The following is a 26,484-nucleotide window of genomic DNA, read 5'->3' as shown; positions in this document are numbered from 1 at the left end:
ATTAAAAAAAAAAAAGAGTTTTGAATGATACAGCCCTTAGGGTTGGATTTGGGCTTTACCCTGAGGGTACCTGATAGTTAGGAAGCAGACTTTAGTACGTTAGCCATCTCAAACTTTCTAGATTCCCCCCCAGCCTCCAAGACATATATGGTCTTCACTGATGTATAGTCGGGATTTCTCTTCTAGGCTGTCAAGGGGCATATGGCCCAGCCTCTCTTCCCATTATTTATGTGGGTTGTTATTTTTTGTGATGGGGATCACGCCCAACACGGCTCCCGTTAGAGGCTTGCAGCAGTAACATCTGCCAAGTGGAACGGAACCCCTTTCCCTGTCGTCATGTTTCCCCCCATTTCTTTACTGTCACAGCCAGCACTGGGGCAAGCATTCCCTCACAGGTACCCCTGTACACAGAGCACGGCACCCGGTGAGTCTGCAGTCAACATGCGCCGTGACTATTATGACCGTTCTTCCCTGCAGCTCCCGCGTAACCCACCAGCCCCTGTCCTCAGTCCAGCCCCCTCTGCCCTGGTCCAGGAGCACTGAGGCAGGAGTAGAAGGGGTGTGTGAAGCAGCTCACCCGTGCCAAGTACAGAAGCCAGCCGCACCTCATAGCGGGGCTTCCCATCCTGGTCGACATCCTTGAAGAGCCGCGTGTTGTAGGCACTGAGGTTCTGGAAAAGACCAGGGCATGGGTCTGGGGAAGGGTAAAGTCCAGAGGGGGCTGCAAGGTGGGAGTAGGGAAAGGGTCACACCAGGGAGAGAAGATACAGAAGCAAAGCCGGCCGGGGCCGCTGGGGGAAGCTGCCCAAGGCAGCTGGACGGGGGTGGGGGGAGCAGGTGGGCAGGCGGGCCAGGCTCTCCAGTTCTGCTCTACACGCTGAGCACTAACGTTTACTAAGTGCTGACCCGACTGTGCCCAGCACTGCATGCCCTCAGCTAACCCAGGGCTCTGCGAGGCAGCAGACATGAAACTGGTCACACAGCTTCTGGGAGGTTCATGTTGGCTTCATGTGGAAGCCAGGGCCCAACGGGAAGCGGCTCTGATGCTCTGTGTCGTCCTGCCCTGAGGCTGTCATTAAGGCCTTCAGTCTGGGGCAGGCGGGGACAGCTCTGTCACAGCCACGCGTGGGAATGTCGTCTTCACTGGGGCCAGGCCGACTCTTGGACAAGGATTCCCAAGTCTTGTCCACCTCAAACACCCAAGATGCCAGTGTCTCTGGGCCCAAGCTGAGACCCAGAGTGGGTGCTGGCGATGAGGGGGTCCCGTCAAACCACTGTCCTGAGTCCCCAGTCCTCAAACCTGTGAGTCCAGAAAGTCTTGGGCCAGTTTGGCATCTTCCATGGTGCAATCCCCGGAGAAATAGGTGGTGATTCCCTGTTGAGGAAGGGGATGGACGGGAAGGAGGAATTGCTGAGGTGGGGAGACTCCCTTCCCGGCACACTTCCCCCCACAGCCCCAGGTTTCCTGTACCTCCTCCCAGCAGCCTCCACCCTGCCCCCTCCATCTCTTTCCTGGGGGAAAAACTGTAACACAAATAACAAAGAGAGGTCCGTCTCTAGCTTTCCTGCAGCTCCGCTCTAGTCTTTCACAGGCTGGCCCCTCGCACAGGCTTGTCGCATCCCTCACACCACGCAGCTGCTGCGTGGCCTCCAGGGGCGGGAAGCCTAGGCTCCCTCCTCTCCCTTCTTCCCTTCCTCAGCTCCTCTCACTCTTGGCTCCTCTCCTTCCCTTCTGCACACACCACCCCAGACTTCAGAACTGGAAGGGCTTTCAGAAAGCTCTCCATCCAGGAGCGCCTGGGTGGCTCAGTCGGTTAAGCAGCCGACTTCGGGTCAGGTCATGATCTCACAGCTCGTGAGTTCGATCCCTGTGTCAGGCTCTGTGCTGACAGCTCAGAGCCTGGAGCCTGCTTCAGATTCTGTGTCTCCCTCTCTCTCCATACCTGCCCTGCTCATGCTCTGTCTCTCTCTCAAAAATACACAATACGCATTTAAAAAAAATTTTTTAAGTATTAAAAAAAGGAAAGAAAGCATTCCATCCAGCTTGCTTCCTAGTTTACAAATGACCAAACTGAAGCCCACAGTCGTGTGAGCAGCTCGGCCTTAAGACTGTGAGGCAAAGCCCACTGCCTATCAGGTACCCTTCCCTCCATGCCAGGTAGCTTCAAAGCATTCCTCTCTCCTGTATGGTTGGGGGGCCTCACCTCCTTCCCCAGCCCGAGGTGTCGAAGCCGCGGCTCCAGAGAGAACATGAGCTCCCCGCAGGTCTGCCAGAGGCTCCTGACTTCTGCCGGGTTCTGCTGAGCAGCCTTACTTCCCAGGATCACACGTTCCAGCTTCTCCTGCAGGAGAGGAGAGGCCATTGGCTCGGCCACACCACCCAAGGCTGTCTTCTGGACCCTCCACACCCACCCCGCAGCCCTTCTCCCACAGCCTAAGACCTTCCGGCTCAAAGTGCGGTCGATGGACCAGCGGTGTTGGTGTTGCTGGAGAAATGTGGATGCTCAGGCCCCGCTGCAGACCTGTTCAGCCAGAAGCTGCGTTTCGACAAGACGGCCACGCGATTTATGTATGCAGTTAGAGCTCAGAGCCCTGGTGTAAGAACTGCATCTGCCGGATGTGCTTGGTCTCCACAGTGCCAGTGAGGGACGCCCGTGCCCAGGCCTCTCTACCATCCCCAGCGATGACCAGGCCCGAATTTTACAAGCACTTCACAGTTCACAGAACATTTCCACATCCTTCCCCCGTGTGACGCTCAGGTCAGCACGGTCAGGAAGAAACACTGCTTTCCCCTTATATGTGAGGAGGCTACAATGCCCAGCAAGGCTGGCTGGCTTACCCAGAGTCATGCAGCATGGCAGGGACATGGTCAAGGCTCCGCTTAGGCTCCCCCTACCATCCCACTGGCCCCCAATTCCTCACCTTCCCCAGCCTTCCCTCAACTCACCTTGGGCAGGTTGGGAACAAACTTGGTGTCGCCAAAGGACTTGTAGTTGCCCATGTTGGAGTAGATACCTGCAGCATAGACCAGGAACGCCTAGGGGAAGGTGGGCATCAGAGACCTGGAAACACAGCCTCCCCCACCCCAGGGAGGTTCCCTCCTGAGATGTCAACACCCAAAGGAACAAGTATAGGTGAGGCTGGGAAATCTGGGGGCAGGATCCAGATCCCAGCAGGACCCAGTCTGGCCGCAAAATACTTTCACAGACCAATTTTCACACACCCATTGTCCAGCCAAACCAGTCTTTTCGGCAGCCCCCAAACACATCCACCTTTGTTCCCACTCTGCCCAGCACCTTCTCAGCTACCTGCAGCCATCTCACCTGACCTCAAAAGCCCAGTTTAAACACTGGCTCCTTCCAGGAAGCCTGGGTGGCTCAGTCAGTTGAGCGTCTGACTTCAGCTCAGGTCATGATCTCATGATTCGTGGGTTTGAGCCCCACATCAGGCTCTGTGCTGACAGCTCAGAGCCTGGAGCCTGCTTCAGATTCTGTGTCTACCTCTCTCTCTGTCCTTCCCCACTAACGCTCTGTCTGTCTCTCTCTAATATAAACGAAAAAATTAATAAAAAAAACAAACAAAAACACACTGCCTCCCTCTGCAGAAAGCCTGTCCTCTGCCTCCAACCTGCCAGAAAGCGGTCATTGGAAACATCGAATGTTACAGCTGGAGAGGCCTTGATCATCTGCCCTATGGCTTTCACAGGCCCAAAACTTAGGTCTCCCTTCCTCTGGCAACAAGACCTCAGTCTTCCTCTTGAGAAGGGAGGGACTCTCCCTTCCCTAACTCTGGGAGTAGGCATAGGCTCAGGCTAGACCGTAAAAGCCCTACCCGGGCAATTTTCAAGTGGTAAAGAGCCTCTGTTTTTATACTAGGGATCAAGTCTGGAGTCCCTGGAGCTCCACTACTGGAGGAAAGAAAGCAAAGCTGAGAGATGAAGACTGCATCACAATGGCATCACTGGGCCCCTGAATGTAGCCATGCCTGAAGCCTGCCCTAGCCCCGGACTTTTCAGTTGCGTGAACCAATAACTCTCTTTTTTTTTTTATTATTTATTTACTTAATTTTAAAAAATTGGAATGCGTCATGAATTTGTGTGTCATCCTTGTGCAGGGGCCATGCTAATCTTCTCTGCATCGTCCCAATTTTAGTATACGTGCTGCTGCAGTGAATACACTATCTCTTTTTTAAAATATCTTATTTTTTAGAGCATTTTAGGTTCACGGCAAAACTGAGCAGAAAGTATACAGATTCCCTATGTACGCTCTGCCCCCACACATGAACAGCCTTCCCTGTTATCAACGTCTTCCACTAGAGTGGTATATTTGTTACAACTGGTGAACCTACATGGGCACATCATCACCCAAAGACCAGTCTACATTAGGATTCACTCTTGGCCTTGTGCACTCTATGGGTTTAGACAAATATTTGACATATATCTACCATTATGTAGATTACTCTGTACTATAGAATAGTTTCAGTGCCCTAAATATCCCTCCCCTCACTGCCTGGCAACCACTGATTTTTACTCTCTCCGTGTCCAGAATATCATATTGTTGAAATCAAATGCATGTAGGCTTTTCAGATTGGCTTTTTTAAGTTTGTTTGTTTGTTTATTTATTTATTTAGAGAGCAAGTAGAGGAGGGGCAGAGGGAGAGGGAGAGGGAGAATCCCAAGCAGGCTCTATGCTGTCAGCACAGAGCCCGACATGGGGCTTGAACCCACGAACCCTGAGACCATAACCTGAGCCGAAGCTGGGTGCTTAATTGACTGAGATACCCAGGCGCCCCTCTTATTGTTGAGTTTTAAGAGTTCTTTATATATTCTGGCTAACGGTCCTTTATCCTATATCCTATATCTCAGTCCTATATCTCTTGCAACTGTTTTTTCCCAGTCTGTGGTGTGACTTTTCATTTTCTTGACAGTGTCTTTGACAAAGCAGAAATTTTTAATTATATTGAAGCTCCACTTATCAATTATTTCTTTACAGGTAATACTTGACATGGTACCTAAAAAGTCATTTCCCTACCCAAGGTCATCTAGATTTTCTGTTCTCTTCTGGGAGTTTTTTAGTTTTGCATTTAAGTTTGTGACCCACTTTGCATTAACTTTTGTTAAAGATGTAAGGTCCACATCTCGTCTACATTCTTTTTCTTTTCGTCTTTATTTTTTTTTTTTTAAGGCTTATTTATTTTGAGAGACAGAGAAAGCGCTTGTGCATACATGCACACAGGGGAGGGGCACAGAGAGAGGGACAGAGAATACCAAGCAGGTTCTGTGCCATCAGCACAGAGCCTGACATGGGGCTAAAACCCACAAACCATGAGATCATGATCCGGGCTGAAACCAAGAGTTGGTGGCTTAACCGACTGAGCCACCCAGGTGCCCCCCTTTTATTTTGCATGTAGATGTTTCAGAACTATTTGCTGAAAATTTCAGACTATTTTTACCCCATTGTGTTGCCTTTGCTCCTTTGTCAAAGATCAGTTGACTATAATTATCGGGGTCCATTTCTTGGCTCTTTATTCTATTCTGTTGATCTAGTTGTCCTTTTGCCAACACCACACTGTCTTGATTACTGTAGCTTTATAGTAAGTCTTGAAGTTGAGTGGTACTGGTCCTCTAACTTTGTTCTTTTTCACTACTGTGTTGGCTATTCTGGGTCTTTACCCTCTTTCCTCAGTATTGTGTTGAAAATAAAATAACTTGCTGGGATTTTTATTTGGGTTGCACTGAATCTATAAAGTCGGGAAGAACTGACATCTTTTTATTTTTATGTTTATTTATTTTGGGAAAGAGACAGAGGGAGCACATGAGTTGGGGAGGGGCAGAGAAAGAGGGAGAGAGAAAATCCCAAGCAGGCTCTGCTCTCTCAGTGCAGAGCCTGACTCAGGGCTCGATCTCACGAACCATGAGATCACGACCTGAGCTGAAATCAAGAGTTGGACGCTTAACTGACTGAGCCACCCAGGTGCATCAACTGGTGTCTTGACAATGAATCTTCCTGTTCATGAACATGGAATATCTCTCCATTTATTTAGTTCTTTGATATCTTTCATCAGGTTTGTAGTTTTCCACCTATAGGCCTTGTACATTGTTGTATTTTTAACTTATGTATTTCACTTTCTTGTGTGCTACTGTAAATAGTATTATGTTTTTAAGGTCAAATTTTGTTCATTGCTGCTGTATTGAAAGCAATAGACTTTTGTATATTAACTTTATATCCTGCAACCTTGCTTTAATTGCTTATGAGTTCTAGGAGGGTTTTTTTGTCAATTATTTTGGATTATGTAGATGATCATGTTTTCTGTGAACAAAGACAGTTTTGTGTCTTCCGTCTCAATCTGCATACTTTTTATTTCCTGTTCTTGCCTTATTGCATTAGCTAGGACTTCTGGAACAATGTTGAAAAGCAGTGGTGAGGGGACTTCCATGCCTTGTTCCTGATCTTAGTGAGAAAACTCGAGTTTTTCACCCTTAAATACGATGTTAGCTGTAGGGTTTTTGTAGATAGGCTTTAACTTTATCAAGATGAGGAGGCTCTTCTCTATTCCTAGTTTACTTAGTTTTTATGATGAATCGTGCCAGATTTTGTCAAATGTTTTTTCTGCATCTATTGATACGATTGTGTGGTTTTCTTCTTCAGCTTGTTGATGTGATGCATTATTTACTTTCAAATACTGAGCCAGATTTGCACTCCCAGGATAATCCTACTTGGTCATGGTATATAATTTTTTATACATTGTTGGATTTGATTTGCTAATATTTTGTTGAGGATTTTTGCATCTATGTAAATGAGAGATATTGGTCTGTAGTTTTCTTTTAATGTCTTTGTCTGGTTTGGGTATTAGGATAATGTTGGCTTCATAGAATTAATTAGGAAGGATTCCCTGTCTCTCTCTCTTTTGAAAGAGATTATAGGGAACTGGTATAATGTTATCCCTCAATGTTTGGTATAATTCACCAGTGAACCCATGTCAACCTGGTATTTTCCGTTTGGAAAGGTTATTAATTATTGATTGAATTTCTCTAATGTCCATGGGATCTATAGTGATGTCCCATCTTTCATTTCTGATATTAATAGTTTATGACTTCTCTCTTTTTCCCTTAGAGTGGCTAGAGACTTTTTACTCATTATGGTCTGAATGTTGGTGTCTCCCATCCAATTCATACGTTGAACTCTAGCCCCCAAAGTGATGGGATTAGAATATGGGGCCTTTGGGAGGCAGTTAGGTCATGAAGGCAAGAGCCCTCACCATTGGGATTAGTGCCCTTATAAGAGACACCAGAAAGCTAGTTCACCCATTCCATGATAGGACACAGTGGGAAGTCAGTATTGTGCCAACTTGAAGAGGGTTTTCACCAGAACTTGACTGTGCTGGTGCCCTGAATTTGGACATTCAGCCTCCAGAACTCTGAGAAATAAACTTGTTTATAAGCCACTCAGTGGTATTTTGTTATAGCAGTCCAAATAGACTAAAATATGTTTTGCTGATCTTTTCAAAGAACTACCTTGTGGTTTCATTAATTTTCTCTACTAATTTCCTGTTTTCAATTTTATTGATTTCTGCTCTAAAGTCAGACACTTAACTGACTAAGCCATCCAGGAGGCACCTATTTATTTTTAATAAAGTTTTAAAAATTTTATTTGAGAGAGCACACAAGCCGGGAAGAGGAGCAGGAGAGAGAGAACCTCTCCACTGAGTGTGGAGCCTGACACAGGGCTCGATCTCACAACCCTGGGATCAAGACTTGAGTCAAAAGCAAGAATTGGACTCTCAGCTGACTGAGAGGGCACCCAGGTGCCCCTAGATCTGTCTATTTCTGATGCAAGAGTATTAAAGTCTCCAACTATAGTACTGGATTCATCTAATTCTCCTTGCAGTTCTATCAGTTTTTGTCTCAAGTATTTTGATGCTCTGTTAGACACATACATATTAAAGACCATTGTCGTCTTGTAGAAATGACTCTTTTATCATTATGCAATGCCCTCTTTATCCCTGGTAACTCTTCAGACTCTGAAGTTCACAACATTAATATTGCTACTACCACTTTCTTTTGATTAATGTTGGTATGGTATGTCTTTCTCCATCCATTTACTTTTAATTTATATGTATCTTTAGATTTAAGTGTGTTCTTGTAGACAACATATATTTGGGCCTTGTTTTTTGATCCATTCTGACAATCTCTGTCTTTTAATTGGCACAATTAGACCATTGGCATGCGAAGTGATTATTGATACGGTCGAACTAATATCTACCGTATTTGTTACTGTTTTCGATATGTTGTCCTTGTTTATTCCTATTTTTGTCTTCCATTATTTTTCTGCCTTTTTAGTAGTAACTGAGACTTTTCACATGAGTCTATTTTCTCTCTTTTCTTAGCTCATTAGTTATACCTTTTCACTTTTTAGTGACTGCCCGAGATTTTGCAATATACATTTCTAACTAACCCAAGTCCACTTTCATAGAACACTATACTGCTTCATGGATAGTGAGTACCCTATGATAACAAAATAATTTTAATTCCTGTCTCCTTTCCCATGTATCCTTGCTGTCCTTTATTGTACCTACATACAAGGATACAGAAATATATGTATGTATAAATATGCATAAGAATAAGATAAACATAAGCACATATAATTGAATACACTGTTGCTATCATTATTTTGAACAAATGGCTATCTCTTAGATCAATTAAGAATCAACAAAAATAGAGGCAGCTATCAGTCAGAAGAGCATGTAACTCTTGATCTCGGAACTGTGAGTTCAAGCCCTATGTTGGGTGTAGAGAATATTTAAAATAAATATTTTTTAAAAAATTTTCAGTGTTTTATTTTACCTTCACTTACTCCTTTCATGCACTTGCTTTCTTAATGCAGATTTGAGTTTTGGACCTGTATCTCTTTTCTTTTCCCTGAAGAACTTTTAACATCTCTTGCAAAGCAGGTCTACTGGCAATACATTACCTCAATTTGTGTTTGAGAAAGTCTGTTTTTCCTTCACTTTTTTTTTTGAAGTTTATTTATTTATTTTGAGAAAAAGAGAGAGAGAGTGGCACAAGAGGAGGAGGAGCAGAAAGACAAGGAGAGAGAGAATCCCAAGCATGTTCTGTGCTGTCGGCACACGGAACCCGACGTGGGGCCCGATCTCACGAACTACGAGATCATGCCCTGGGCCAAAATCAAGAGTCGGACATTCAACCGACTGAGCCACCCAGGCGCCCCTTCTTTCATTACTGAAGGATAACTTCACAAGGTACAGAATCCTAGGTTGGTGGCTTTTTCTCTCCACACTTCAAATAATCCAATCCACTTTCTTCTTGGCCGTGTGGTTTCTGAGAAATTGGATGCAATTCTTATCTTTGCTCCTCTAAAGCTAAGATCTACTTTTCCTCCAGCTTCTTCCAGGACTTTTTCTTTGATTTTCTGTACTTTGAAAATATGCCTAAGTGTAGTTTTTTTATGACATTTAATATTCTGCTTAGTGTTCACTGAGCTTTGTGGATCTTTGGTTTAGTATCTGACATTAATGTAAGGAAATTCTTGGTCATAATTGTTTCAGATATTTCTTCTGTTTCTTTCTTCCTCTTCTGGTATTCCTGTTACGTATACGGTTCCTATAGTTGCTCTATGGTTCTCAGATACTCTGTGCTGCTTTCTTCAGTCTTTTTTTTTCTCTTTGCTTGTCAGTTTTGAAGGTTTCTATTGGGATATACTCAAGCTCAGCGAGTCCTTCCTCAGCTGTGTCAAGTCTACTAATAAGGCCAGCGAAGACATTCTTCATTTCTGTGTTTTTAAACTTCTAGCACTTTTGGTTCTTTCTTAGGATTTCCATCTCTCTGCCCATCTGTTTTTGCATGTGGTCTACTTTATCCATTAGGGCCCTTAGCCCTAATCATAGGGCTATTAATAGCTGTTTCAATTCCTTACCAGTCCACCATACCTGCTATATCTGAATCTGGTTCTGATGCTTTCTCTGTCTCTCCACACTGCGTTCTTTGCTTTTTTTATTATGTTCTGTTATTTTTTTCTTGATAGCCAGACATGATGTACTGCATAAAAAGAACTGCCGTAAATAGGCCTTTCATAATGTGATAGCCAGGTGTGGGAGTCCCAGAAGTATTCTACAGTCCCATGATTAGGTCTCATTAGTCTGTTAGTGAGCCTTTACCTCTGGACTGTGAACTCCTCTCATGGGCTTCTCGGTCCTGTGTCCCCACCCACCCTTAGGTGGGACAGGATGACTTAGAACTGTCTGGAGTGGGATATTTTCCTCTGCCCAGGTCAGTTAGGCTCTGATAAAACCCTAGAAGGTTAGGTTCTGGTGAAATAGTTTCTCCTGAGAGCAAACTGTTAAGAACAGAACGTTCTGGCATTTTTCAAAAGCAGTTCCCTTTCCCTTACCCCTGTCAGAAGCACAAGGGGCTTTTTCTCTGAAACTCATTGTGAGGCCCCAGTCAAGATCCTGGAGGTAAAACTCCCAAATGTGTGGGGGCCTCTCCTGTGACTGGGTTCCCCTGGAGTTTTTAACTCTCAGAGCTGTCCACACTGGAGCCTCCAGCAATTTTTCAGTTACAGTTTAGGTTTTCCTACCCTAGTGCCGGTTGTGAGGAAGGCTTCTGCTCATGAATTTCTGCTGTTGGGATTCTCTGTACCCACCTGTCTCTCCAATTTGGGAGCGGCAGCCCTGTGGCCTCATTTCTTTTAAGGACGTAAGAAAAGCTGTAGATTTTCTGGTTTGTCCTGCCTTTTACTTGTCAGGACAGATCGGTGACTTTTAAGTTCCTTACATGCTGGACTGGAAACTGGAAGTCATGAATTTCGTTTTCACCGAAGCCAATTTGAGGTGGGTTTCTGCTCTTTGCAAACAAAAATATCCCACTGGAAACAGTAGCACTCGCAGCAATTTTCTATCTCCAAGCACTTGTCTCGCTGTTAACTCTTTTCGTGACTAAATCAAGGCCTAGAGATGGGATGCTGATTACTAAAAGTTAAAACAAGGTAGAAGAAACAGCCTGGGCCTCAGCTCAGAGTGAAGCAATCCAATCCCTTTATTTTACATATAGAAAAACAGGCCACATTCTCATACATTCTGGGTGAAACCTTTGTAGAAGATGATTTAACAACATCAATCAATTATAAACGTACAGAGCCTTTGACCCAGCAATGCGACTTCTAGAAATAGATCCTACTCACACATGGCATGATCTCATTTATGTAAAGGACAAAATGAGGAACTGATACACATGTGCATGTACACATGTAGGTATGCAATACACAGACAGAAGAATTAAAAGGCTGCACACCGCACCATCCAATGAGTGACCTTTGTATTTTGTGTCCTTCTGCATTGCAACAATGCACTACAAATGTATTCACATATTTGGCCAACAGACCCACGAACAAACAAAAACCAGAGGACAGGCAGGGACGCACAACATGGTGGAGGAAGATCTGGTCCAGAACTCAGACCTCCCGATTCCTACCCTGGACTCATTCCTCTACTGCCTCTGAATCTCCACAGCTGTTGCCTTTACTCACAGCCCCTGTTAAATCACAGCAGCCACTATTTACCTTGGAGTCAGGTCACTGCAGCCCTAGGAGGTACAGACTACCCTCATGCATGTTTTACAGGTAAGACTGAGACTCTAGGAGAGGAGGTTCCTGTATATGCAACCTTTGGTCTAATCTAAAGAGAAAGACCTTTGTACCCCTGCTTGTGGTCCCTCATACCCAGAAGCCCCTCAGGAAATGCAGGATGACCTAAGAGAACTGACCTGATACTCCTCCTCGGTAAGGCCCTCAGCCAGGGCATGCTGGCGCAGCTGGTCTGGGTCCTGGGCACGGAAGAGGCGGCTGAGCAGGGCATAGATGTAGGGGGCCTCAGGGGAGGTCTGCAGCAGCACAGCCAGGCCTCCGTACCAGGCGGCCCGTGACAGATGGTGGGCATACAGGCGCTCTGTGGGTGACAGCAGGCGGAAGGCCTCGCGGCAGTCCAGGCTAGACACACCGATGTCATTGGGCAGGATGTACTGGGCGTCCGCCATGGGCCCTGCTGAGAACCATCACCATCATCACAGCCATCATTTACCACACACCTAGCTCTGCACTCTCATGGTCTCATTTAATCCTCCCCCAAACCCATTCACCAGATACGTTAACTGAGGCTCAGATGTTAGGTGACTCACCCAAGGATATTACAAAATACATTGGTGGGTCACATTTGGCCTGGGGCCCCTGAACCTTAAAGAATGAATTCGACTACCAGTATTACAGATGGGGAAACTGAGGCCCAGAGAGGCTAGGAGCTTTGCCTAATAACACAAGTAATAACACAAGGGAGAGATCAGAAGCAGAGACCTGCATCTCTAGACTCCCAGCGGGGGTGGGGGAGGGGGCACTCAGCCTCCCCTCCTCCTTCTCTGACTTCCTCACCTCCTCTTCAGAATTCTCCTGAATTGTGAATTCAGAATTCTTCAATTCCACCCACCACTGTGTTCAAAAGGACAGAGTTCCATGCTATCAGCCGGAAGACCCAGGTTCCAAACTTGGTTCAGCTCTAGACTTCTAAAATCAAGTCAGTTTTCACTTTTCCGTGCCTCCGTTTTCACCTCTGTAAAATGGGGGTGATAATAACGCCAACCTCACCAGGACAGTGTGCAATCTGTCTCATTCTCATCCTTCTAACTGCCTTTTCCTTGGCCCTCCATCCTCCTACCCTCTCCCCCGTGCTCGGCCAGGGGAGCCACAGAGCCGCATAAGTTCGGAGCTGGAAGAAAACTCATTTTACAGACAGAGAGACTGAGGCTTAGAGAGGCCACGAAACTTACCGAATTCTCACAGCCCCGTTGGGACCCGGGACCTCCCAACCCAGGGCATTTTCCACACCGCCCACACCCCCCCCCACCCCCCCCTTAACCGGGAATGAGTGTCCAGCCTCCCCCACCACTCCGGATGCTCCGCCCCAATAGCACTAACCCCACCCCCCGCCCCCGCCCCGGGTTAACTCTTTGCTGCCCGGAGGGTTCCTTGGCATAGGGGCCACAATGAATGTGGAAGGGGTACTGGATGGAAGGCAGAAAAAGAATGATCTTGCGTTCGGTCCAGACTCGCCCTGTCCCCCGAGGATGACGCACCGTGACCCCAAAACCCGGGCGCCGCGCCTCACCTGCAGCAGCTGCTCGGATCGCAAACTCACTTCCTGCTTCCGGCTCCCCCATTCATTGGGGCTCCGCGAACTCCGCCCCCCGCGGCCAATTGTCGGGCCTCGGGGCCCGGATGGACGTCAGCTCCAGCCAATAGGCGCGCCTCGGCGCAGTCCGCCGGCCCGCCTCTCCCCGCCCCCGGGCCCTACAGGGTCGCACGGGGGCGGCCCCTGCGGCCTTGGCCTTTGTCAGCGAGGGTGCTCTCGCGGGCCACTGGAACCTGAGTGGCTGGCCTGGCCGCGGCGTGGTCCCGGCAGACTGGGCTGACCAGGTCCCTCCGAGTCCGGACGGGGCGGCGTGGGTGTCTGTACGGAGCACAGGGACTCCCCGTCAGAGTCCCAACCCGACTCTGCTTTGGGTCCCCCACCTCAGTTTTGCAGGTGGAAACCTGCACAATGGAAGTCATGTGGCTCCTTCTTCCTCACTGGATTCGAGGGTCAGGCGGTGGAGATGCTTAGGAGACTGCGACCCTACGGGGCGAGCTGCTGGGCTTAGGCTGAGGTGATCACACCCTTGCGGAGACACGGAGAAATGCCCTCAAGTGCTTCACTGCCCTGCCATTGACTCGCCAGGGTCTTGGGATGCAGCTGCTAAACATCTCTGAGCCTTTGTTTCCTCGGCACAAAGGGGCGAGGGGCCTAGCAGTCTGTTGGTGCTTGGCCGATACCTCGATGGATCGGAAAGCTGCCTGTGACCCCAAAAGGCAGAGCTGGGCCTGAGACTTTTGCACGTCTGGGTAGACTCACAAGATATCCTGGGTGGAGCTTGGCATGTAGAAGTGCTGGCACCAGGCCTGGGCTGAGTGGGGAGCACTGTGAAGGTCCTGGGTCAGTGTGGGAGGAGCCAGGCCATCTGAGGTCGAATCCAGCCTCCATTGCCTACTGGCTGTGTGGACTTGGGTGGGACACTCTGCCTCTTGGAGTCTTTGGCTCCCTCAGCCAGAAAACCGGGCTGGGCTAACACTTGTCTCCACTCCAGGGAGCGAAGTGATGAGTGGACAGTCTGCCCCCTAGTGTTGTGCCCAGAGGAACTGGGGAAAGGGAATACCTGAAATCCACATCCTCTCCTCGCCATACCTTTGCCACACCTGTGTCTAGGCCCACGGCAGCATCTGCCCAGCATTGACACCAGTTTCTCATTTACGAAAGTGCCCGAGGCCCTGCTTGACACAACAGTGCTACTTACTGTTGGCTCTGATGATGATTATCATTACAAGGAGCTCAGTAAATTGATCTATGTCCATAGGAAAGTCACCCTCTTCTTCCCTGTGCTTCAGTTTTGTCTTTAAAATGGGTACACTTCCTTGATTTGAGTGAATTTGAAATGTGCACCAGTAAAGGAGGTAGTGTTCTCCAGCCACCAGTGGGCAGCTCAGGCTAGCAAAAGATTCCAGCCCTCCTGGGACCCTTAACCAAACTGTGTTTTTACGATCACAGTTCATTTGAACACACGAGGTCCTGTGTTAGCAGCTTGACATGGAGGATATTCCATTCTTGCAAAAACCCTGGTAGGATATCATTTTACCCATTGCAGGAGATGGGGAAACTGAGGCTAATAGGTTTATTGACTTCCCTAAGGCCACCCAGCCTATCCTCAGGTGTCCCCGAACAGGAGTCTAGCCTTCCTGACACCTTCCACCACACTGTCCCCTCCACTTGCCCCAACACACACACACACACACACACACACACAAATCATATGGAGCAGTCCACTCCCTGCAGTCATGACCATCCCCAGCCTTGGTTCTTCCCCATGGAAATGCAGGAGGGGTATGTGAGGAAGTAACATTAAGTACCTACTGTGTTACAGGTGCTCTCTATACAGTCACAACCATCTGGTGATGTAGTAACTGCTATTCCATTTAACAGGTGACTGAGGTACCAAGAGCTGGGAAGGGGCAGAGCTGGGCCAAATTCAGGGCTGTATTACCCCCCACCACTACCTCCGAGTTCTCCCTGGGATGGTTCCATGTTCTCTGCTTGTCTCTTCTCCCAGAGACTAAGGTTCCCTGCTGGAATGGGACTGGAACATTCCCCTGACTGGTTCCCAACAGGGTCAGAAGAAAGAACAACTGGGAAGAGCCGGATTCCTAGTGGTGTGTGTGTGTGTGTGTGTGTGTGTCGCAGTACTCCCACATCCACCTGAGCATCCCATCTGGGCTCCCCCACTGTGGCAGTGTGATGCACTGAATCTCATCACATCCCCTTTTCACCACCCACCGGTGCCCTCTGTCCTCTCGAGAGCCCTACATCTGATCTCTGTGGCCCCCACCAGCTGTGTGGCCCGGGGCAGATCCCTCCCCTTGGAATCTGTACTCCCTAAGGCTCTAACAGCTGTCTTCAACTGGGGATGATGCCCGGGTCAGGCCTGTACTTAGAGCCTCTTTTTCAGGTTTTTGGATCTCCAGAACTTCCACCTACCTGTCTCCCAAGGTTGCTGCCCCCAGGAATGGTCTGGAAGCAACCCCAGCAGCACACCGAGGCTGCCTTGGCTCTCAGGAAGAAGTGGCACTTAGGATGAGTGGGGGTCCAGTTCAGACTTGGTCTTCATGGCAACCGAGGGCCATCAGGCCCCAGCCCCACATCCACACCCCTCATTCCTCATCCCTCCAGACCTGGCTCCTCTGTCACCAAGCATTTTTCCTGCCACACCTTTGCACATGCTGTTCCAGTTACCTGAGCTGCCCTCCCGACTTCTCCCACCCCCGTTCAAGGAAAGCAGCACAGTGTGATGGAGAGGAGGGCGGGCTAAGGCCAGGATTTGAATCTTTTCTAGCTGTATGACTTGGTGCATGTGCCTTAATCTCAGAATCTTAGAAATGGTAACACCTTCCTCCCTGGGTTGCTATGAGGATCAAATAGCAAAACCTCCTAGTTAATGCTCCATTAACAAAGTTATTATCAGCAGCAGCACAGCAAGGGGCATGGTGGGCACTTGGCAATACCAGCCCTTCTGTCAGCCAGCGCACTGTGAGAGTCCCCTCTCTTCCCCCTGCTCCTGACTGTCCACAAATGAGGTCCCAAAGCCTCCATCCGGCATCTTCCCCATCAGCACAGCCCCAACCTCTTGTTCCAGCCTCCTTTCTGCCCCCTGTTGCCACTGCCCCAGACACTCAACCGCTCGCTCAGTTCTCTGCTTCCTCCTACCTGAGCCTGTGCTCAGTCTCCCTCCTGCCCACAGCACACTCCCCTTCCTGTGGGGAGTTCCCACCGGAGCCCCCCTCACCCTCCCACCTTCTAGTGAGACCTGCTCCACAGCCTTTGGCCATTCTCTGATCCTGGCACACAGGAAACTGTGCTGTCATTCAGTAATTTGGTCTGTCGTCCACTAGACCGTGAATTCCACCGGGCAGGGAACCAAGTCTGATTGTCTCTGTCCCCAGAGCCCACTTGGCATAGTGGTCCAGCCCACAGTGGGTATCAGCAGATGCCAGTCCCAGCCTGCTGCCCACCCATCACTCACGCAGGGGCTGGCGGCACTGCACTCATGCTGGACACGCGGGATTTGCGAGGGCAGCTGAGCAGCAAGGTTTATAGAGGAACCCAGGGCAGCAGCAGGGTGAGTATATCTGGAGCTGGGTCGGCAGGCTCGGGGCACAGCCAGCCTAAGCTGGGGGTCAGGGGCCCACGGCCCCTTCACTCCCCCAGGGACACAGTGTAGGCGGCATGATGTAGGACACCCCAGGAAAGCCCGGGACAGAGCTGGTGCTGAGGGCCCCATCATTATGACTGGGGTAGGGGTTTGGGGGACCAGAGATAAGAGGGAGGAGCACAGCCCATCCAACACGTCCATCCGGTGTGGCTATGTGCCAGCAGGTACAGTCCCACATGCAGAGCTCCCTCTGGGCTGCAGAAGGTGGGGGACCTAGGTGGGCAGGTGGGCACGGCATCCAGGGCCCCAGGAGAGCCTAGTCCAGTGGCCCCTGGAAAATGAGGCGGACGCAGCCATGCTCGCCGGTGAGCCAGGCCCCACAAAAGGGGCAGGCAGCATGGAAAGCATGGGTGCCATGGGGCAGTGGTGTCTGGGCCCAGTAGCGGGCAGTCTTCTCAGAGCAGACATGGCCGCAGGGTGCAAAGGCATGGCTGGGTGGTCCAGGGTCCAGACAGAGGCCGGCCTCCTGGCCGAGCCATAGGGGGACATAGGGTCCCACGAGGCGACAGAGAGGACACTCGCGCTCCTGGGGGCCCCGCTCTCTCCTGCAGCCCCAGCCGTGGTAGCCGTGGACGTGGCCACAACGGACGTAGACCCAGGGCTGCTGCTTGTCGGGTGCTGTGCGGCCACGGGCCGGACTGGGGAAGGCCAGGGTGCTGAGGCCCACGGGGCACTGGGGCCGTGCTGCGTTCGCCTCCTGCCGCTGGGCCTCCAGCTGCTTCAGCGTGGGTGCCCTCAGCAGCCCTGCTGGCGTGCGCCATAGCAGCGTGGCCCCACACAGGTCAATGAGGGAGCCGTCCTGCAGCACATTAGACTCGTTTTCCACCTGCCAGAGACAGCAGAAGGGCCTTACTGCTCAAGAGGCCCCCGAACTCCTGGCCATTGGGCAGCCGTCACCCCAGCCAAGCCACCTATCCATCCCACTGAACCTCCCTGGAGAGAACACCCTGGGCCAGTGGGGTGGGCTGGGGCAGAGGAGCCAGGAGGTCTGAGAACCCATGTGGGAGAGCAAGTCAGTGCTCCCAGGCATGCACTGTCCCTCACAGTGTGACATGGGCCTCGGTCACTTTATCTGTCAAATCAGGAGAGCTTGACCAAAACAAGGTTGTTCCCAGGGTCTCCCCTAAGGGCAGAAGTGGGAAACTCTTCTATCTGAGAAACACTGGGGGGCTTAGCCCAAGGCAGCTGTCCCAGTGGCTGTGGTTAAAAGCAATGATTCTAGAACTAGCGTGCCTGGGTGTGATTCCTGGCTTCGCTGTTTACTAACTTTGCATCCCTGGTCAAGTAACTCAACCTCTCTGTGTCTTAATTTCCTTATCCTCGAGATGGAGTCTGCGTCCCATTATCTCAAGTGGTTCCCAGGAATCAATCAACGTAAACATCTGGAACAGTGCCTGGAACACAGTAGGTACTCAACAAGTGTGTGCCAGTGAAATATTCACACGCACCGATTTTAAAGATAATGTTTCTCCAAATCTCCCCGTAGAATTGGTGCTCTGGAAAGAGAAGCCATGCTCTTCCCCGAGATCGTGCATCTGTTTGCCGGGTGTGCTCGAGCCCTGGAAGAGCTCGGAGAGGCCCGTTTAAGGAGCTTAGCCACGTGACCATGGGCAGGCCCCTGCCTCTCTCTAGGACTCTGTCCCAGCTCCTAATGTTAGTTCTCTGATCTGTGCCACGTGGAGCATTCACTGTCACCTCCGTGAGAACTACTCCAAGGGCCCTTTCCCGCTAGTAGAGGATAATAAAGCTAAATCCATCCGAACGTGAGAGACACGTTGCAAACTGCCAACACTTTCGGCTATAAACTGCTCACACATGGGCCAAGTGTCATCCTCGCAGGAGGCTGGGATGTTTTAAGCTGTCGGCATCCCTAAGGCCACTTTCTACCGCACGGTGCATTTATGTGTGCTCTATCTCGCCTCACCCCATAGACCTCCAGCAGTATGTGGGCTACATTTTGGAGCCACTGGTCTGGTCCTCTCTGTGGGGCAAGTGGGGCATGACCCCCAAATGGAACCTGTTGGAGCTCCCTTGTGTAGGAGGGCTGGAGATCAGGGGGAAGGGCCTGGGAAGGAGTCGGGGGCGGGGAGGAGGGAGCAGGCCACCTACCAGCTTCCCTCGCTGCTGTGCCGAGCGGCTGTCCCTCAGAGTGTACACATTCCCACAGACTGATATCTCCCTCCAGACACCCGGGGCCGAGTCCTCAGAGAAGCCGCCTGCTGGGTGCATCACCAGGACCCCATTGGTGGTTAAGCCGTCCATCAGGCCGTCGGGGGTCCGCCACTTGGCTGCCCGCTCCTGGGACCACATGTGGGATCAGATCATATCCCCGAGTGGCCCCCAGCAGGCCGCGATCCCGGGATGCTGCCCCAATACCCTCGCAGTCGAGGGAGCCCAGAGAGAACTGGAATGGGCGCTGCATGGCAGGGGGGATCACCTGAAGTCCTGGAGTCTCACTGTGCTCATGTTTTAAGTGACATTGCCACTGCCAGCATAGGTCACGGTTATGATGACTGCCCACTGGTCCATCACCCCAGGACACTGACCCTCCCCACCCTACCCCTCTGCTCACTCTCAGATAAAGTACCGGTCCCTGCCTAGGGGGGGCTCACTCACTCCAAGGAAGATGTTGCTGGAGGCATCAAAGCCAGCAGCATAGATGCGGGCAGTATAGGGCGGCCGGCGGTCACAGAGGATGCGGCAGGCATAGCGGGAGATGGTGCTCTGGGCAGAGGGGCCCTCGGCGGCCCCTCCTCCAGGCGATGTGTCCGTTACCACAAAGTCGATCATGTTCTCGGTGGAACGGCCGATCTGTGAGGAAGAGGAGGGCGAGCACAGGGATACTGTGCACGGCTCAATCCCACAGGCTTCCTACCCCAAGGTTCCGCCTGCGGGGTCACCAAACAACGAGGAGGGGGAGGTACCACCCCGACTCCCTAAGCACTCTGGGCTCTCAGCTGGGGTCTCCAAATCCAATGGCTAGGATCTGGGGTTTCTCTGTCTCCCCCACTCAATAAAAATGAGTTGTTTTTTTTTTTTTTTTAATTGACCAGTGAAAACATGACACCCACGGTCTGGGAGTCCTCAAACATTAGCAGCACATAGTGAATTTTTTAAATTTACTAGATACCGTGCTAAGCCCTTCATCTGCCATATCTCAGCTAACCTTCCCAATAATTCCATGGGGTGGGGATACTGTGGGCCCCACTGTACAGATGAGGAAACAGAGGCCCAGAGAGTCTAAGCAACTCTTGCCCAAAGTTACCCAGCTAGTAAGTGATGGAGCTGGGATCTGACCCAGGTAGCATGACTGTCGCACCGCACTCTGAACTCTTAAGCTGTATGGCCTCCCGTGGTCTGGGAGTCTGGTCTTGAGTTTTAAATTTTGATACAGCCACTGATTTGCTGTGTGACTCCAGGAAGTCAAAGGCCTCATAGGACATCCTGCTTCCTCATCTGAAGAGTAGTTGATTACACTGAGTCCCCCCACGCCCCAAAACACCCTCACCACGGCCTTCAGTCCTCCAGGGTCACCCTGGGATGCCTGCAGTGCTGGATGTTGAAGCCCGGTGGCTCTGTGGCCAAGAGGCTTACAGAGGGGCCTGAGCATACCTGGAACATGTCTGTGTCACTGTCATGTGTGTATTCAACTATGACCGAGTGGCTCCGGGACAGTGTGTACGAGATGCTGTGCTGGCCACGGTTACTCAGTGCCTGGTGGGGAGAAAGGAGAAGTCACTTCCCAGGGCATGTGGCCAAGAGAAGTGTGAGCCTCTGAGCCACAAGCTGGAACCCAACGCCCACTGGCCAATCCCAAGGAAGGGGCAGTTCTACCCTCGCAGAGGATGTCCTGTGCAGCTGGCACTATACTCAGGCTTGCCTTATCTGATCCCTACAGCCACCCCAAGAGGGAGGCCTGGTTATTATTCCCATCTTATGGCTGAGGGAACCGCAGCTCAGGGAGGAGAAGAAACTGGCCAAAAGTCACACAGATGGAAACAGGAGAGCTTGTATCTTAACCCAAATCCTCTGAAGCCAAAGGCTTTCCTTTGCCATTGCTGTGTGACCGTCACATCCCTTCTCTGAGCCTTGGCTGCCTCTAAATGATGCTGATCGTTTCCATTCAATGGCTGGGATCTGGTCATCAAAGAAACATTCTGCAAACTGTAAAGTGCGGTACGCTGCAGGGGATCTCCTCTCGGCACCACTTCCCTGGTAGCCCCAGAAGACACAGAGGGCTCCCCTGCTCCAGCAGGCCTGTGGGCAGGCAGCACTGGGAAGGCTGAGGACCTGGGATCTGGGCAGGGAGCACAGGACTTTTGTCCAGGTCTACTGGGACAGGCTGCTTGCCTTGGAGACGAGCGGTGTGGAGATGTGGTGCATGACATCTGGCTTCACTCCGTTGGCATGGGGCCGGCGGCTCAGTGCCAGGCGGCTTCTCCGGCGGCCCTTGTCCCCACTTGCCAGACACCCATTGTAGCTGTGGATGTGGAGGGTTAAAAAGAAGGAATTGAAGGGAGAGAGAGAGAAAAAAAAAAAAAGAAAGTGAGCCCCTGAGAGATTTGGAGGAACTGCTAACTTCTGGGCAGATTCTACGGTAACAAACAAACACTAGAAGCATCTGAAATTAGAAGACCCTCCCTACTATATGAAATCAGTGCCTTTGGGAAGTAGGGTGAGGAGCAGAGTAGCTACAAAAGACTTTGCATTCAATTAACCAGTGCTTCCTGGATGCCTGAGCCATGTGTGGCCAGATGCTGGGCGGTGGGGTGGCATTGGGGGCACACCACAGGTCAGTTCTGTGTCCTCAGTGGCAGGGAAGCGGGGGTCCTGAGCTTTTCAAGGAACCTGAGTACCAACTGTGCCATAGGCCCAGAGGCAGCAGAAGGGAATTCTGGCCTCAGATCAGGTTTCTAGAAGAGGAAGCTGGGCTTTGGAGAACTAGAAAGGATTCACCTCTATAGCAAACTGTCACTTGTTACACCACAAGTATGACTGGAAATCAGAATGAAAGAAAAAACAGAGGGATACCTGGGTGGCTCAGTTGGTTAAGCATCTGACTCTTGGTTTCAGCTCAGGTCATGATCTCACTGTTCATGAGTTCGAGCCCTGTGTTGGGCTCTGTGCTGACAGTGCAGAGCCTGCTTGGGATTCTCTCTCTCTCTCTCTCTCTCTCTCTCTCTTTCTTTCTCCTTTTCTCTCTGCCCCTCCCCTGCTCATGCTCTCTGTATATATCTCTCAAAATAAATAAACCAACTTTAAGAAAAGAAGGAAGGAAGGAAGGAAGGAAGAAAGAAAGAAGGAAAGAAAGAAAGAAAAGACAGACCCACAATGCCACCACCTCCATATATCCATAACATGTCAAATTTCTACCTTCCTTCCAGCTCTTATCCAGAGGGGGTGATTGTGGAAGGCAAAGATGGGGTGAGTCACAGCCTTGGTCACTGCCATGTACTGGAGCCTCCCGTGTTCCCGGTGCTTCACGTTATTAATTACCTAATGGAATCTGTGCAATGTCCTGCCAGGCAAGTACCTTTCTTCCCATTTTACAAATGAGAAAGATTGAGGCTCAGGGAGGTAAAATGACCTGCCTGAGGTCCCAGGCTAGTAAGGGAAAAAGTCAGAGATTTGAACTTGGGTCGTCTGACTCTGGCCTTTCTTGCAGAGGCCCTTTCCGAGGGAAAGCTCACCCCAAGCAAAGGTCATGAGACTGGCAGGGTTTGGTGAGATCAGGGAGTGGCGATTTGGGTGATAAACTGCAGTAGAGGAAGATGAAGCTGCTGGAAGGGCCCTGAACACCAAGCTTAAGAGCCTGGACTTTTTTCTGGAAGACTAGGGAGCCATGGAAGGATTTAGAGCAGGCAGTCCCAGGATGAAGAGCTGCCAAATACAGATAAGGCCCACTTAAATCAGGGTCTTCTCATAAGCTCGTTAAAATACAGATTTCCTGGCTCTACCCATGGAGATTCTGATTTTGTAGGTTTCGGACAGGCCTGTCAATGAGAATTTTCAACATGCTCTCCGAGTGGCTCTATAACCAGTGTGGGGCTTCACTGCTCTACAGAGAACAAACAGCTGTCAAGAGGGCCTATACCCTTAGGTCTGCACTCTCCCCCCATCAGTGGCCTCACCCTCAACTGGAAAGCCTGCCCTTCCTTTGGGACACCAAGCAGCTGCTCCTATCATGCAAACATCCCTGAGAGGGGGATCACTTTTGCCCTTGTAAAATCTTCCCACCTATGGGGTGTGGGCCAGTTCAGGACATGGGCTTGAGGCTCAGGTGGGCCTGGCTTAAATTCTGGCTTTTCCACTTATCACATGACCTCTGTAAAACGGTGCTAATTAATCAGGACCTACCTCACAGGTTCATTGCGAGAACTAAATGACATAAAGCATTTAAAAAACGTCTGGCACAGAGTGTGACAGATCTACAGCAAGCCCTTGATAAACGTTAACTATGATTATTAGGGGAAAAGCACATGGCATGTACATGTATAACAGCCCCTATTATTTCTAAGTAATCATAATGACGGCATAGCTTCTCAAATATTTTCTTTGGGGCAGATGGCAGAGAGAGAGGCCAAATGGTGTGGCTGGAGGAGGAAGAAGAGGGATCTGTGCCTGGGGGTGGAGTTAAGCGGGTGGTGCAGGGATCCCGGTCAGGCAGAGACCAGGAAGGGATGAAGTTTACCCACGGACCACCAACTCACATGGCTTCCTCTCTCCTGGCCTCGGTTCTCATCTGTAGCATGAGGGTCAGCTGTGGCTTAGTGAATGTGCACTAGACCTGGAGTAAGAAAGCCCTGGGTCCGAATCCCAGCCCTGCCACTTACCAGCTGTGTGCCCTTGGACCAGTCACTTCCCCTCTCTGAGCCTCGGTTTCCTCACCTCCTTCCTCACAGCATCTTTGTGAAGATTGAAATGAAATAATGTCCATGAAAGGGCTTGGCACAAGCCTGCCTCCCAGAACACTTGATACGTGCCAGGCACTGTTCTACGTGCTTTACAGAAATCACCTCATTCATTCCTCCAAAAACCCTCTGAAGTATTATCATCATCCCTATTTGGAAGGTGGGAAAATGGAGGCACAGGGAAGTTAAGCTACTTGCAGAGGCAGGATTTGAACCAAGTATTTTTGCTGGAGAACCAAAGTGCTTCACCCCAGACTACATATACTAGGTGCTTTATGAAAGGCAGATGGTGCTACTTTATTTCTGATCAGAAACTGAGGTGGGCAGTCAGAGTTTTCTCAGTAATTTATTAAAAATGGGAAGATAAAATAACAGGAATTGAGGTGGGTTTGGTCAACTCTCTCAGTTGGGGAGGTGAGGAGGGACAAACAGCAGAAGGTCATATGTGGGGAGAGCTGGGGCCCTTGATCTGGTTGCCCTGGGGGATGCCTGGTGCCCTGCCCCACCTGGGCCAGGGTCGCTCACCCCAGGACGATGAGTTCGCCATACTTGATGGGCTCCTCGCCTGGCTGCGCATCTTCACCAGGAGAAGAGAGGACACAAGAGCCCTGGCTCCCTGGGTGCCCAAGGTCTGAGGTTCGGGGAGACCCCACTTCAGGGTTTCCTTCTAGCACCATTCTGGGCAGAGTGGGAGAGGAGAAAAAGAATTTTGCAACCTCTCATCCCAACCCCCTCAATGCCAGCTCAGGCCTGCTGCCCGGACCACCTAGGCAAAGGCCAGAGTGACCTTTCGCCACCTCTGTTGTTATGGCAACCACTCCACCTCTGTCTCCTTTAAACTGCCCCGGGGTTGCTGGGATACCAGGGCAGGGAAATGGGTGGGATGGAACCAAGAGGAAAGGGCCCCACAATCAGAGGGTCGGGATATCCGGTAGGGCCAGAGGGGTAGACCAACTTGGGGTGGCCAGAGGCTTCTTTTTGGCTAGGACCCCAGAGTCTGGGATGTGCTTGGAAGACAGACACCTCAAGAGTTAGAGGGCCCTCATTCCTCATCTTAGACTCAGTTCCTGGGTTTGACTCTTGGCTCCGGGGCCTCAGAGTAACCCTTCCGTTGGGCTCTTGGAATCTATCTATCTTAATCATTTAGTCCCTTGCAGGTCTAGGCCTGTCTGTCTTTTTCCTCAATGACTCTCTGTCCTCCCGGGGCTGTCCTTTTCGCCCGTCTCTCTTCCCACCCTCCTCCTCATGTCATCCTGTCTGGCCACCTTCTCCTCCCCATCCATCTGCCTCAGTCTCCCCATCTTGGCTTCGCCGGACGGGCGGGCCTCCGGACCCCTCCCGGGTGCGCGCCCCCTCCCTCCCTCAGGTGTCTGTCTGCAGTCCCAGGGCCGCCCGGGTCTCTGGAGGCCTGTGGGGGCGGCGCTCCCCCCTCCGGCTGGGGCTGCAGCAGAGCCAGTCTCCGCAGGAAGCCTGTTTGGAAAACATCCCCGCGCAGGAGGGACTGCGCCGGGGCAGGCCCGCGCCCCGAGCCCCGCGCCCGGGGCAGGCACAATGACGGCCCAGCGCATACGCAGATACACACCCGGCGGCCCCTCGCCACAAACACGCGCGCGCACGCACACAGTCCCGCACACCCCGAGCCCCGCGGGCAGTGCCCGGACGGGCGCAGAGCCCACTCGGGACCCGCGAGCGCGCAAACAACCCCCTGCGCCAGCCCTCGGACCCACTCCCCCTGCCACCCTCAGACACGCAAACACGCCCCCCGCGCCCGCCGGGGCCCGCCCGGCGCAGCCCCCGCCCCCTCCGCCCCGGCGGTCTCACCTGGCCGCGCTCCCGGCCCCACTCGGCGCCGCTCCCTCCGCGCCTCGCCCCTGCTCGGCCCCGGGGCCGCTGCGGTGGGATGGGCCCGGCCCGCGGCGGCTCCGCGCTGCCTCGTCACGGGGACACCCGGGGCCGGGGGAGGGAGCGAGCGCGAAGCGCCACACTCCGCCCCTTGTCCCGATGCCCCGCCCCCTTAAAAGCCCCGCCCCACCCGAAACTCCGCCTCTTGCGGCGAAGCTTAGCCCTAGTCAACAGAGCTCCGCCCCTTCGTGGGAGACCACGCCCCTCCATAGCCCCGCCCCCAGGCCCTGGGAAGCTCCGCCCACGCTCCATCTCAGGAACTCCCTAGCGCATCTTCACTGGTTCGGGGACTCCCCGGTATCTGTGAGACCCATCCCCCAGTTCAGGCTCCCTCAGACCCCGCCCTCATTTCTGGGGACTTCCGGGTTCTCCTAGAGACACGGGCGCCCCCTCCCCCACCGCAAGCCGGAGCCTTTGTACTGCGCGGGAGGCGCCTTTCCCCACCTTGGGCCGGGGACTATCCACCTGCTCCCCCACCCCCACGCCCGTCACCCCGAGACCCGTCTTCCCACCTGGGGTAGCTGCAGAATTAGAAGCGGGGGCGGGAAGGAGAGAAGGAAAATACTAGAGAGTCGGAGGAGGGGGTGTGCGTTAGCAGGGAGGCTGAGGGAAAATGCTACAATTGACTAGACTCAAAGACCTGTCTTTAGCCTCGCTCCTCCACTCTCTCGCTGGGTTGCCTCTGGACGACTCTAGGCCCCGGGGTGTCCGGGAACACTTCCCACCTTCCAGCTAGCACGCACATCATACCCAAGAAGCCACAAGGGGGGCTTTGGGTTGGGTGCAGTTCCTTCTGGGCCTGGGCTTGCAAGA

General features: G+C 51.5%; 2 protein-coding genes and 1 non-coding gene across 12 annotated transcripts in view; all 3 read right to left on the bottom strand.

The window, feature by feature from the left end:
• Window positions 1–13,238, bottom strand: part of DPP3 (dipeptidyl peptidase 3) — a 34,997-nt gene extending 21,759 nt beyond the window's left edge. The window contains exons 1-7 of one of the 9 annotated variants that reach the window (XM_042957315.1): window positions 13,171–13,201; window positions 12,438–12,615; window positions 11,780–12,054; window positions 2,948–3,037; window positions 2,205–2,342; window positions 1,301–1,375; window positions 578–671 (exon numbers count right to left, since the gene is read on the bottom strand). In XM_042957315.1, the coding sequence (XP_042813249.1) occupies window positions 578–671; window positions 1,301–1,375; window positions 2,205–2,342; window positions 2,948–3,037; window positions 11,780–12,049 (667 nt within the window). In that variant the 5' untranslated portion in view covers window positions 12,050–12,054; window positions 12,438–12,615; window positions 13,171–13,201. Of the gene's footprint in view, window positions 1–577; window positions 672–1,300; window positions 1,376–2,204; window positions 2,343–2,947; window positions 3,038–11,779; window positions 12,058–12,362; window positions 12,616–12,832; window positions 12,908–13,170 lie in introns of those variants that run through there. The other 8 variants (XM_042957314.1, XM_042957313.1, XM_042957312.1 and 5 more) reach the window with 8 other exon arrangements.
• LOC122231663 lies at window positions 4,069–4,175 on the bottom strand. The gene has a single exon (XR_006208908.1). It is a non-coding gene; the product is annotated as a U6 spliceosomal RNA (small nuclear RNA).
• A 3,472-nt stretch (window positions 13,239–16,710) lies between the features above and the next one.
• Window positions 16,711–25,754, bottom strand: PELI3 (pellino E3 ubiquitin protein ligase family member 3). 2 transcript variants are annotated; one of them, XM_042959369.1, is made up of 8 exons: window positions 25,591–25,754; window positions 24,295–24,447; window positions 23,692–23,763; window positions 21,209–21,338; window positions 20,471–20,572; window positions 19,475–19,669; window positions 18,968–19,156; window positions 16,711–17,684 (listed from the first exon to the last, which is right to left on the bottom strand). In XM_042959369.1, the coding sequence occupies exons 2-8, from the start codon at window positions 24,444–24,446 to the stop codon at window positions 17,115–17,117; spliced, it is 1,410 nt and encodes a 469-aa protein (XP_042815303.1). In that variant the 5' UTR covers window position 24,447; window positions 25,591–25,754; the 3' UTR covers window positions 16,711–17,114. The 2 variants fall into 2 exon arrangements, with proteins under 2 accessions (XP_042815303.1, XP_042815304.1); XM_042959370.1 differs by lacking the exons at window positions 23,692–23,763; window positions 25,591–25,754 and having other exon boundaries at window positions 24,295–24,550.
• Between the last annotated feature and the right edge of the window lie 730 nt (window positions 25,755–26,484).

This window comes from Panthera tigris, chromosome D1, assembly GCF_018350195.1.
Source record: "Panthera tigris isolate Pti1 chromosome D1, P.tigris_Pti1_mat1.1, whole genome shotgun sequence".
Classification (NCBI taxonomy): Eukaryota; Metazoa; Chordata; class Mammalia; order Carnivora; family Felidae; genus Panthera; species Panthera tigris.
This window is presented reverse-complemented; position numbering and strand designations above follow the sequence as displayed.

What these genes read in the sequence shown, in the direction of transcription:
- PELI3 (XM_042959369.1), bottom strand. Translation starts at nt 24,446, where the DNA reads ATGGTGCTAGAAGGAAACCCTGAAGTGGGGTCTCCCCGAACCTCAGAC. An exon ending in GTGACACAGACATGTTCCAG is followed by an intron (nt 19,670 to 20,470) that starts GTATGCTCAGGC and finishes TCTTCCTCACAG; the next exon opens with ATCGGCCGTTCCACCGAGAA. An exon ending in CACAGCAGCGAGGGAAGCTG is followed by an intron (nt 17,685 to 18,967) that starts GTAGGTGGCCTG and finishes TGTCTCTGGCAG; the next exon opens with GTGGAAAACGAGTCTAATGT.